Raw genomic sequence first — 13528 nt, 5'->3', positions numbered from 1 at the left:
CCAAAAGGCACCTGAAGGACTCTCAGACCATGAGAAACAAAATTCTCTGGTCTGATGAGACAAAGATTGAACTCTTTGGTGTGAATGCCAGGCGTCACGTTTGGAGGAAACCAGGCACCGCTCATCACCAGGCCAATACCATCCCTACAGTGAAGCATGGTGGTGGTAGCATCATGCTGTGGGGATGTTTTTCAGCGGCAGGAACTGGGAGACTAGTCAGGATAAAGGAAAAGATGACTGCAGCAATGTACAAAGACATCCTGGATGAAAACCTGCTCCAGAGCGTTCTTGACCTCAGACTGGGGTGACGGTTCATCTTTCAGCAGGACAACGACCCTAAGCACACAGCCAAGATATCAAAGGAGTGGCTTCAGGACAACTCTGTTAATGTCCTTGAGTGGCCCAGCCAGAGCCCAGACTTGAATCCGATTGAACATCTCTGGAGAGATCTTAAAATGGCTGTGCACCGACACTTCCCATTCAACCTGATGGAGCTTGAGAGGTGCTGCAAAGAGGAATGGGTGAAACTGGCCAAGGATAGGTGTGCCAAGCTTGTGGCATCATATTCAAAAAGACTTGAGGCTGTAATTGCTGCCAAAGGTGCATCGACAAAGTATTGAGCAAAGGCTGTGAATACTTATGTACATGGGATTTCTTAGTTTTTTTATTTTTAATAAATTTGTAAAAACCTCAGACTTTTTTCACATTGTCATTATAGGGTGTTGTGTGTAGAATTATGAGGAAAAAAATTAATTTAATCCATTTTGGAATAAGGCTGTAACAGAACAAAATGTGAATACTTTCCGGATACACTGTATGTTATAAAAAGACTGAAAGAATGGGGTTTGACAGGACAGTCACTGTTGATTTTTACTCAGATGTGTGAGTGTCAAATGTCTGTGCGACACCGTAGCATATGCAACAGTGGGTATGGTAGTGTAAGTATACCGCAGATGGTTTCGCACCCTACTTCAAGCCAATGTTCAGTACATCAAAATCACTCACTATAGTGCCTGGGTAGGGGTTAAAATAATAATGTGCTATTAAGACTTATAATGTTTAGTTTGCATGATATGTTAATATAAGAAAATAAGATTACTTAGAAAAGGTAATGCTTTTAAGTGAACAGAATACAAATATAAAGCCCATAAGAGAAAGCTAAAGAATTCAGCATAGATGCGATGAGTAAGTGTTTTCAAGGCAGAAAGTAGTCCGAGGACTGATGGGATATATGCAAATACAACAGTATGCTCAAGAATGGAGTGTCAAAGTTAATAGATTTAGGCTTACGATAACATAATGTGTATGGGCTTGTAAGAAGATATAGGATAAATGATTCATATATCACTGTATTACTACATAGTAACAATCTGACAAGGACCAGGAACATTGACAGGTTATCAGTTGTTCAGCTTTAGCGTGGCATTTAAATCTTACGTGATCAAGTTACTGAATAAAACAGAGTTTTGGTTCTTGAGTTGTGCTCCTTCTCCCTTTGTAACTTTGCCACTTGTAAAGACTCATCTGCTCTTTTCCTGTCACTTGCAACACTCTATGGACAACACCTGACTCTGTAACTGCTCAAAGCACTAAAACTACCTTGAGCTTACTGACACTTGCAATCACTGTAGGTTTAGATGTGTTCCTTTCTAACCCAGGTACTAAAGCGAAACAAAGAGTTGTCCTTGTTCAGCCCTCTGGTGCAAAACCCTGGCCCCATAAGTGTGCAGTCCACCATTGTAAAGATGCCCAAGGTGGAGTAGTACAGGGAGTACATATAAAACAAGGTCAATGTATCAGTTTTCATGATAAAACAGTGTCCACTCTGTTTGTCCAACTGGGATCTTTGTGCTTTGCACTCACATTTCTTAGCTAGTAAAACAAACATGGGGCAGTGCAGTGTGATCACCTCACAGCACATGTGCCGTTAATTGATTTCAAGTGAGGGTGCTTATTTTGTCAAGTTTAACTGTTCCCCCAGTATTTCTCCTACTATGCTTTGGTTATTTTGGTTTACTCTAACAATACAAAGAAATGCTTTTATTTTAATTGGAGTGTTCAAGAGTGTGTGTCTTACAATTGGAGCACTGGCTTCTGGTATGCAATTTGGAGCTGAAATAGACATGATATATTCAGTGGAACGCTTATTAAATGTACGGACAGATGAAATTAAGACAGAAAGCTCTGGCGAAAAAAGGTGCAGACTTTACACAGAACTGAACTGGAATATGAACTCAGTCTCCTATGCAAAACCAATTCCCAATTATGATATTCAAGGTCAAAAGCCTAAGCAAGGGGACATGAGATGATGCAGGTCACCAGCCATGTTATCAGAGAAGATATCAAGTTCACACAGACTGTCTTACACGGGACTTTGAATGTAAAAACAAACAAAGGAAACCTAAATACACATGAGGATACAACACCGAATAAAGTGAGCATCCCAAATCATATCTTCTCAGTGGAAAAAAAGAGCCAAAGTGAAAGTGAACAGTGGGCTCTTTATAGTTACTGTGCATGAAAAATCTGTAAAAGAGAGATACATTAAAAAAAGAATTTCATTTAAAAGCTACATAAATACATGAGCAAATGAAACTTGATGGGCGAGAAAGGGCATGATTTTGAGAAGATGGTGCAGAATGCCCTCAAGCAGTGAAGGCTGAGGCAGCAGAGTAGACTTGGGCTGTGATGGAGAGAGTGCTGCATGCTGCGAGTGTCTTTAGACTTTTTATCCCAGATGAAATTATGTTTTTTGGTAACATTTTAGTTAAGGATCTGCAATAATGTTTCTGATACTCGTTTACTATTAGGTAACAAGATGTTAACAAACACTTCTTTGGTTCTTCATGACACAAAGCATCAGTAAAGTGTTTATTCATCTCTGCACTTCACGTTAGTGTTGTCTGAGGTGGTTTGACTGAGACGTATTTCTCTTGATATTACATACTAGCCGTTCCCCGCAGCTTCACCCACGTAGTAGTGAAACAGAACAAACTTTAAAAATCAATAAACAAAAAGTTATCACTAGCTAAGCGGAGGCAAGTTACGCTCCAAAACACAGAGGTAGACTGACTCCCCAGTCCTGACGTCATGCTTCCCCCTACCCTCAGCTCACAGCCTCTGTCTCAGATTAGCACAAATATATCACTCCTACAAATGATTCTTAGCATGATTAGAGAAGTTGCAAAATCAACCGGAATGTTCAAGTAAATTCTAGAAAAAAACCTGATCTAAATCCATTAAGTAGTTCTTTCATTTGCTAGCTAAGTGGATGTAAGATATAACCTGAGGCTGGCGCATGAGTGAGGATGGCCCAGCCTCCCTCCCCTCGGCCCGCTGCATCTCTCTCTCGGATTTGTGTAAATTAATCAGTACTGCAAGCAAACTATAATACTTTCTGCGATGAGAGAGGCTGCAAAATCAACCGGAATGTTTAAGCAAATTATGGAAAAAAAACCCGATCTAAATCCATTAAGCAGTTCTCTCATTTACTAGCTAAGTGGATGTAAGATACGCCCTGAGGCTGGCGCGTGAGTGAGGATGGCCCCGGCCCCTCCCAGTCGGCCCGCTGTGTCTCTCTCGGATTCACATAAATAAATCGGTACTGCAAGCGAACTATGATACTATGATGAGAGAGGTCGCAAAATCAACAGGAATGTTCAAGCAAATTATAGAAAAATAACCACGCTTTAAATCCGTTAAGTAGTTGTCTCGTGAAAAGCGGACAGACATACAGACAGACAGATAGATGCTAGATTTTATAAATTTTACAATCATGTTAATATGCCACACTGCACAGAGATAAATAACCCATCTAGTTATGTTTTATAAGGGTCACGAAGACCAAAAGAAGCCTTTTGTCGAGGCCTTGTTACATAAATGAGTAAATGAGTAATAGATGCATTTATGCAGTACCAAAAGTGTTATAAGTTTTTAATATCTGCATTACATCCAAACTACCCTCTAAAGGCATGATGTACCATACAAGAAAATGAAGAAAAAAATGAAAGCTTACATTCCTTCTTCATTCTCACAAAAGAAGTATGGCTGTGCACTCCACAGTGCATGTGTATCTGCATTTTAAGCTTGCCAGAACATTCCCTCCTTTGGAATCATCATGATACCCCCAAATTACTGTACTCTCAGCCTCAATCATCTCACACTAATCCTGAGAAGTGGAAGATATACTTCACATTGGCCTTATGAAGCCTATCTAAACACCTCCACCCCTCCTGCACTCACCCGAGAAGATGTATCAACCATCTCCATTCTTTATTATCCGTCATTTGGCTTCGGATATCATCTGAGACTCAGGGCTTGGATATCAGTGGGAATGAGCTTCTCAGATATTGCTACAAGTCAGTATTCATTCACAGGTCAACGTAACCACACAATACAGACACACTTTATCCTTACACAAACAATATTGTATCATCCTTGGTCTGAACCTGAAAGACATATGTTTCTCAGGTCGCTGCAGACTATCAGAAAGGGGTCTACTTGGAGAAGCCAGGCATTAAAGCAGCTCCTGACAGTGGACACATGTAAAATAATTAACAGAAGTACTCCTAGAAGACTGCTGATAAATCCCATTGGCCTGGCCATGTGAAGCTACAAAACATAAAAGCGCTGCTGAAGAATGTAACAGTGTATTCTGGCACAAAGTCACCATTGTTCCCTTTAAGGACCATCTACTGTCAATTTGATCAGAGTTATAAGTCCATTGTTCCATCTCTTACATCTCTGGGTCATTACAATACTTTTTCTAAAAAATGTGAAAAAATGTATATATGAAACAAACATCTTATTTTCAAGTATTTATTTCTAATACTGATACCATACTGCATCCTGGGAAAACCACCCTTTTTACTGAACGTAATTCAAGTTCTTATAACTTGCAGCCATCAACTGCATTGCTTACGGGCCAACAATGTCTTCTGGCCTAGAGTCCTCTCGTGTATTTTACTCCTGGAATTAGATAATGGATCATGTTTTCAACACAATCAGAAATATACCGATTAAAAGTAATAACTTAACATGTCTGTTTTCTTAGGACAAAGAAGTAACACGACTTATTGAAGCTGTTCAACGCATGCTGCACTATATCACTTGTCTGCAATAAAAAAAAAAAAAAGTTTCAGAAGCCTCGTTTGTTGAGAGAAGTAAAAATTTCCTGGCGACAGTTTGCTTGCCCAGATGGATGTCTTGCAACATCTAGGAGTAACATTTTTTTAACAAAAAAGGAAATTCCTCACACAGTCGGCACTTTCAGGTCCAGACAAGCATAAAACTCAGCTGCCCTGGAGGTTTCTATTTTTACTGCTTCTCTCATCTGGTGTCGTGTTTTCCATGCCAGTGCTTTGCTAGCTCCATCTAGTGTTCACCCAGCAAAGCGTGTAAGTGCTGCTGGCATTAGTCAGAGAGTGCCGCAGGACAGTCTGGCCCGACCCTCGGAAACTGTGGTGCAACTGGAACCCGACGGACTGGAGTTTCCATAGCAAGCTGTACCAAAACCGGATCACTTCTTCTTCAGCACCTGCTACTTCAAAACCAGCCCAGCCCAGATGGACGGTGAGAATGAGCTGATATATCAAGGAGATTGTCCCATCCAGAAGCACGTTCTCAAGGACCTTCCACTCGGCACTCTCCAGGTCTGCCTGGACATATTCCACCTGATTGGACATGAAGAAAGAAGAAAAAAAATGTCTAGTACTGAAATAATGAATAAGAAGAAAAGTAGCAGTGAAATGTAAGGATGGTTCCTGCCTTTGGTTAGGTGATGCCATGATAGGCTTCAGCTCCCCGTGACCCAAAATTAAATAAGTAGGTATTAAAAAAGATTTGACCCTGAAAAGGTCAGAGAAGATTAAAGCTTGCCAAAAAACAAAAATAAAGGCAGAATTGAAAAATTCAGCATTAACCAATGTTTTGTTTTTAAATCTTCTTTTCAATAAGAAAATGAGGAAAACATGCACAGGACACTAATATATTTAGTGAATTGATTCCAATTTAAATGGTTCATTGCTCATTTGTAACTTTTATGGCTGTGATATTTAACCGGCTCAATGAGAAAACTGGTATATCATACTGCTGGCGCCGAATACGACCTGTCAGTTGAGCTCAGATAACTTGCTTTAAAAACAGCACATGGCGAATATGCTGTGGTCATAAAGTAACCATTAATAATAATAAAAAACAGGCAAATTATAGCAAATGGATGAATTAAGCAAGACATGACAGCTTTTACTGTACCACACCATTTAACTGGGTGATGTCTATCATAAATTTATTTTGCTACATCTTAACCTATTAATCCTTTAAATTTCTCTAGTGAAATTGTCCAGGCTTTTCTCCAAACTGTACACAAGTAATATAGATGGAAAATCCTCGCCGTCTTATGTAATCCGTAAGAAACAATTAGGGTAAACTAGGGTGCATCTTCAACATTTGGAACACTAAAGCGGGCAAAAATGTGGAGTGAATATGAGAAAATTTACAACAGGTGTTTGGAGAGAAGACCTGCGGCAAGAATTAGAGCCACAACAAATCATAATGCTTGATTTATAGAGTCAAAAAAAGGACATAAAGTAAGAATATCAGTGATCTGGTCAGTGCCACAGTCTCACAGTAACAAGAGAACAAGTTCACATCCTAGTCCAGCCAATGTTTGTGTTTACTGTGCACTTCCTCGCTGTGTCTGTGTGGCTTTTGTCAGGAACTCTGGCTCCTCCTACATCTTAAAGTTATGAATATTGCTAATGTGAACTCTTCACAGTGTATGTGTGAGTGTGTCCAGTGGTTGACTGGCTGGACATCCTGGGCTGCCCCTGCCTTGTATCATATGCTGCCAGGATAGACTCCTGCAACACTATCTATCTATCCATGTTCCTTACAACACCAGCTATCTTTTTATTATTTTTCCATATAGTTCCTTTCATATCTCTCTGTTTATCTTCCATCTACATAAAGAGGTGTAGCCTAGCAGAGTTTGCTAAACTGACAGTTGTACAAAAAATATCCATCCATCCATTTTCCAACCCGTTGAATCCGAACACAGGGTCACGGGGGTCTGCTGGAGCCAATCCCAGCCAACACAGGGTGCAAAGCAGGAACCAATCCTGGGCAGGGCGCCAACCCACTGCAGGACACACACACCCACACCCACACACCAAGCACACACTAGGGACAATTTAGAATCGCCAATCCACCTAACCTGCATGTCTTTGGACTGTGTGAGGAAACCGGAGCACCCGGAGGAAACCCACACAGACACGGGGAGAAAATGCAAACTCCACGCATGGTCTCCTAACTGCGAGGCAGCAGCGCTACCACTGCGCCACCGTGCTGCCCTGTACAAAAAAAAATATGGCATAATAAATGCATAGTGCTCAAAAGATACCCGTTTAATTTTTATTTAAAAATACAAAATATACAAATTAAACGCGTAGTTGCCATGAATTAGCTTTCTTCCTCACGATAGTGCCTTTGGAGCAACCAATAGGTTTTTAAAAATGAGCTAAAAAAAGTGAGAAAAAAAAAGGAAATTACTGTCCCAGAATAGGGAAAACCCGGGAGTTAGTGGCAGGATTGGCACTCTATCCACTGTACAAAACCTCACACTATTCAGTGTGGTGCTGAGGTGTCACCCATTGCACGGCTGCACTCGAATCCCAATCCAGGTGGTTCATCGGTTGGCGGGTGCAGCAATGCATTGTAATCAGCGCATGCTCCCAACCTCCTATTGTCCCAGAATGTAAAACTGCTATTCTGAAAATCAGTGCAATTGAAGCCCATTTAGAGCCCTAGGTGGGCCTTTGGGTGGGAAAGGATGTGGGCAATAATACTCAGTTCAAGCTGCCCAATAATACCATCAATCCAGAAATGCATGGGCACATGAAAATCCCAAATGGCGCTGTGAGGAAGACCTCTGCACTACCAATGCTTGTTTGTTAAAAACATCTGCGCTGACCTGATTAAAAATAAATGCACATAGTACCTAGAACGTTTGCTGAATTGTTGTCAGTTGATTCCAAGCTATGTATACCTTAATGTGTCCCACAGCAGCTGTCACTAGAAGACCAATGCTTGTGTATACACAACACCAACATTTGTTTCCAGCTGCTTCACCCAGATACAGGCATTCACTTATAAAAACACTTTAAAACACTCATTTGCTTTGTTTTATTAATGTTTTATGAGCATTACCATTGATTTGAATGGAACAAGCACTTGGACTGAAACCTTTTAATAGCTGCCCCAAACCTTTGCCATGTCTCTTCTTATCATAACTGCTACATGCAGGAGTTTTCTAAACTGCTTGCTACTAAACCACTTTGGTGTCATTGAAAACAACAGCAAGTAACTTTTCAAAGTATATAGGAGTGTTCTGGTGTGACGCTAAAACAATAAAAAAGGTTTTGGTGTGAAATGGCACTTAGGACAGGGAAATACATAAAATATATTAAAAATGAAGAAAATGGTTAAGTTAATTAAATAAAGTCCAGTGTTTTAGAAAAAAGACTCACTCCACCTGGGAGACTGGCTATACCCCTAATATAGCAACTTTCAAACCTATTTATGTATCATTATACCATATTGCACCCTTCACATCTATCTGTCTATCTATCTTTGATCCAGTCCTTCCCTGGACGCTCCGGTTTTCAACCCACATCTCAAAGATCATTGTAGATGAATTATTGGCCCTGTGTGCCAGTGTGTTCTTCAACAGGCTGGTTATCTGTCCAGCTGTGATTCCTGATTTTAGTCCAATGTTACCAGGATAAGCTTAGCCCTGCCAACAATCCCATAACCTGATCAAATTGGACTGAACAATTTGGTAGGTGGAATAATAGGGGTATCTAGTACACATTCTGTGAGCAACGTGGGAGCGTATTTGTGCTTTTCCTACTGTTAATGCTTAGGAGCTTTTTTTTATCATCTTCCTTCAGTGTTCCTCACGGAAAATGGCTGTGACTTAGGTGGTGATGTAGTATCAGGCATTGTATCATCGAGTCATGGCTGTGTTCCATGATTATGCACCAAAAAATACCTCTACACCTTCCCAGAATGTTAAAGCCCAGCTATCCTGGTGTTTTATATGCTGCAAATTCCAGCGCTAGTACTGGTCGCAGAAAGGGAATAGAATAATTTAAAAATATTTGCTATTTCTTGTCCTACATGTACCTTCAATGCCTTTCCTTGGTATTCACATGTGTTAATGTCTCTTAACCGGCACTCCATCTCTCGAATGTGTTCCTGTAAAGCATGTTTCTCAGACTCTGTCACTATTTTCAAGGTGTCTTTCTCACCTCCTGTCCAGTTTTATATTTCCCATCTTTGAAGGCGACATTCTCAACATGCCTCCTATGCCTTTACTCCTCCTCATGCGTCTCACATTCACACTTCCTCTTTTGTTCACTAACTAGAGCCAAACTGACCAATCAGACTGCTAAGAAGGACTGGACACACAGACCTCAGTGTTTTATTATATTGTAGACAGATTAATTTGTGCATCATCTTCTTCTTTCAGCTGCTCCCATTAGGGGTTGCCACAGTGGATCATCTTCTTCCATATCTTCCTGTCCTCTATGTCTTGCTCTGTCACACCCATCACCTGCATGTCCTCTCTTACCACATCCATAAACTTTCTCTTAGACCTTCCTCTTTTCCTCTTGGCTGGCAGCTCTATCTTTAACATCCAATTCCCAATATACCCAGTATGTAAGCAATTAAAAAAATAAAACACATTTACTGTAGGTATAATTGCCTAAACTGCCACGTTGCCAGAGCTGCTCCCTGTACAAGAGATAACTGTTCAGGTAAGAGGCAGGACTTATTGTATTATGTTTTTGATTACTAGCTGTGAATCTTTGAAAATGTACCTTAAGACTTCTGATAATACCGATGTAAGAAGCATTTTCATGTGTTGTGTGAAAATGCAAAAGTTAATGTCACTGGGCTCTGCCACCGATGTGTGTGTCCTATTTGGATAGGAGAAGGGCACAGCTGGTACTAGAGCCCCCATCAACCCAATCTCTTTCAGATGCTGTTTTAAAAAACAAAGAGGCTAGGTAGTGAAACTGCAAGAAAAGAAAATGTCTGGGAGTTGAGTGGTCTTCAGCATCTTCCTACTTCTGCTTGGACTAAATGCAGATTTAAAGAACCAAGGTTGTATGATTCTTTGTATCACCTTATTTATGTTGCTATTGGTTTTAACGTAAGTAGATATAATTTTCAAGTAAAAGCTAAAAAGTAAATGCCTTTATCTGAGTATTATTACTCAGTGTAACTTGAGTGCTAGGACTGTCCATTCCTTGTGATCCCTTAAGGGGTCAAGGGAATGCTTTTGAGAATTCCTCAATTGGTGGTAAAACTGGGCTGAAGTGCAGGTTCGGAAAATAAAGACAGTCCCAGTCAGAAAGTCTGCCATTAGAGGTCCATAGGGATGAATACATGGGATGCCAGTGTGACAGGTAAGTGGTAAAGGCTAACCGGTACATAACTGATTTGGACAATTCTTCTTATCCCCCATTTAAGAACCAAAGAGGATAGATAGCACCTTTCATGTTAGGTGTGATAAAACACTCCCCAGCAGCACAATCCCCCAGAATGTAATAATGTGAAGCATGCTATACATAAAAAAATAAAATTATTGCTTCCTTTAAAGAGGAGGTCCAAATTATGTCACGTGATGTGATGTGACATGAAATGATGATTGGGTGGCTCATGGTTGCAGTGTGCCAGAACCCAGCCTGGCTGCATCAGATTCAGGTAAAAAGCTCACATTTGGTGAAGTACAAGGTTATCATAGGGCACACTTGCTCATATGGGGGCCCCTTAAAATCAGGAGTGATCCTTGCCCTGTACATGTTTGGGACGTGAAAGGAAGCTGGTGTACAGATAGGTCACTCAAATGCCATGCTAACACTGCCAGGGTCAGGATTCATATTCAGGACTAACCTCTGTACCACTGTGCTGCCTATGTGTGAAGTGCAGTAAGGTTTTATTCTTTGGTAGTGGTTCTTCTGATTGAAAATCTGAACTTCAAGTGGGATTACAGTTATGCACAACAAAATGCTGTGTTCATTTGTCTATGATCTAGTGGACTGACTTATATAAGGAGGAGGTTGGGAGCATGCACAGATATAGCGTGTTGCCACAACCACCACATGAGGAACCACCTCAGGATCCCAAATTAGGATCTGAGCATAGCCATGCAATGGGTGACACCTCAGCACCACATTAGTCAGAATGGAGTGGAAGAGTGTGAGGTTGTTTTTTTTCTACAGTGGCTGGAGTGCCAATCCTGCCACCAACCCTCAAGTTTTAGTTGCAAGCTGGAGGACCTGTTTACAGAGTTGGGTGCAAGGTTAATGTTATGAATAAAATAAAGACAAAAACAGCTCTTTTTTTAGTGACCAGCATTACCTAAATAGAGCGCAAAGAACTATTTTAATAAATGTCAGATAGATTTCAAAGTTACTAGCTTTAAAAAAATGTACAAACTGATATACAAAACACAAATGACAGTTATGCAAACCAGTAAGTGCTATTATTTAAAAATATATAAATCTATTAGGTTGTGATATTACAGAAGATGAGTCATTTTGCAGTTTAGTTATACATTCAGGTGTGCTTGACTAAATGGAAAGTCAAAAGTCAGCACTTCTTCAATAAGCGCAGTGACAAGATAAACATAACCAAAGCAATGGTTGCTGAAAAACTGCACCATCTGCTGGATGTCATCATTCAGCACTTTCTCGGATTATCTAAATTATCTCCACGAGAGGACAGCAAGGGAGTCCTGCTTGTGCTGCACTACCACATTACCTTTTTATGTCCCAGGAATTGCATGATGGTCTTGAGCTTCATAGGGTTGTTCTTCCTGCGTCCTGGCTTCTGTTCTCGCCAATCCAGCCAGGTCCTGTGATGGTGTGCATGGCTCTCTTGCTGGCTGTGCGCAGATGGGCTACTAGGATCAAAGTGGTGTACTTCACATCCTTCAGCAGCCATGCGTGACACAAACAGCCCATCCTTCTGATCCATGCTGTGAAAAACAGTGAGTCAGTAAAATTTTCTGGCAGCTAAGAAGGGTCATTTACCATGCAAGAAATACAGGAAACATGAAACCAACACAAAACAATCAGCAGATGAGCAGCAGAGGGTGTTCACAGATAGCTAGTAGGAGATTTCTGATGAGGATCAGCACATTTCTATCATCCATCTGGCTAATCCTCTAGTAGTATCTCCATAAAACCGACAAGAGTTCTAGTCATACTAGTGACTCAGTGTAGAACTAATATATCTCAAATGTGACATGTTCTTCATGAAAATGACTTCATGTTCAACAGGGTTTAAAGGATTTACCAAAGAAGAGTCACTCTAATTCTGTAATGGGCTACCAGTGAAGCAACCTTACTTTCATATAACACCGTTATACAGTGAACAAATTCTGAAAACACTTTACAAGGATAGATAGATAGATAGATAGATAGATAGATAGATAGATAGATAGATAGATAGATAGATAGATAGATAGATAGATAAACTGGAATTAGACCACAATGCCTGGCAAGAAATAAGAAATACAAGAGCTAAGCACATCTCAGAGAAATATCCACATTTGTCACTTTTTTTGCACAACTGACAGCAGAGGGCAGTATACCACAAAAGTATGCAGGGCTTCAGGATGGAAATTCTGTAGAGACCTTGGAATTATAATATGAGTTGTGTTTGTGATTCAGTGTGTTTGCCTCTGTGAAATGAATCAATTTAACTGAATGGTTTAAAAGGGAGAATTTAAGCCTAGTGACTAAGGAACAGTTCTGTAAAGCACATGATTGCAGTTTAAATTCCATCCCAAGTGACGAACTCTGAGCAAATCACATTGCAAGCAAATTGTGGAAATAAATGTTCTGTACATGCAATGTTCTGTGCACTATACTGTACAGTATATGGTTACAAAAAATACACTAATTTGCCACTCAAAATTGTACAGCTAAATAGAGGAGCAATCAAACAATCACATTTACAAAAGGCAAGGCTGATAGGGCTGATCAAAGGAAAAGGGGAAATGGAATAGGAATAAGGTGACAGATTGATCAGAGTGATAATAGACCAGCCGTGACTGTCACCAAGACAGTACCATTTCCTTTCATATACACATAGTCACTGCAAGGACAAGCGTAAATAAAGTTTGTAGATGTTGCCGACATACAGGAGTGTCATGCTAGTACAGTGTTCAAAGCCCAGATCTCCCAGACTTAAATCCTGGACTGGTCACTGTCTGTGTGGAGTTTGCATGATCTTCCTATGTGAGTGTGGAGTATTTTGGTCTGCTCCCACACCCCAAACATATTAATGGTAGACACAGTAATAACCAAGTGTTCACTATCATGGACTTGTATCTTTACCCATGGATTGAAGAAACAAATTATGGAGGCAAATTGGACAGAAGTTAAAGACTTCTGCTCAGCTAATTCTGTGCCCAGAGTTTCCATGTTCTCCCTGTGTCCATGTGAGTTTTGTG

General features: G+C 40.4%; 1 protein-coding gene across 1 annotated transcript in view; it reads right to left on the bottom strand.

Moving 5' to 3' along the window:
- Nucleotides 1-4804: 4804 nt before the first annotated feature.
- Nucleotides 4805-13528, bottom strand: part of LOC120517857 (methyltransferase-like protein 24) — a 64521-nt gene continuing 55797 nt past the window's right edge. The window contains exons 4-5 of the mRNA XM_039740357.1: nucleotides 11830-12046; nucleotides 4805-5672 (exon numbers count right to left, since the gene is read on the bottom strand). Of these exons, the coding sequence (XP_039596291.1) occupies nucleotides 5364-5672; nucleotides 11830-12046 (526 nt within the window). The 3' untranslated portion in view covers nucleotides 4805-5363. The remainder of the gene's footprint in view (nucleotides 5673-11829; nucleotides 12047-13528) is intronic.

Source organism: Polypterus senegalus, chromosome 17 (genome assembly GCF_016835505.1).
Source record: "Polypterus senegalus isolate Bchr_013 chromosome 17, ASM1683550v1, whole genome shotgun sequence".
Classification (NCBI taxonomy): Eukaryota; Metazoa; Chordata; class Cladistia; order Polypteriformes; family Polypteridae; genus Polypterus; species Polypterus senegalus.
The sequence above is the reverse complement of the archived record's forward strand: the minus strand, read 5'-3'. Positions and strand labels throughout refer to the sequence as shown.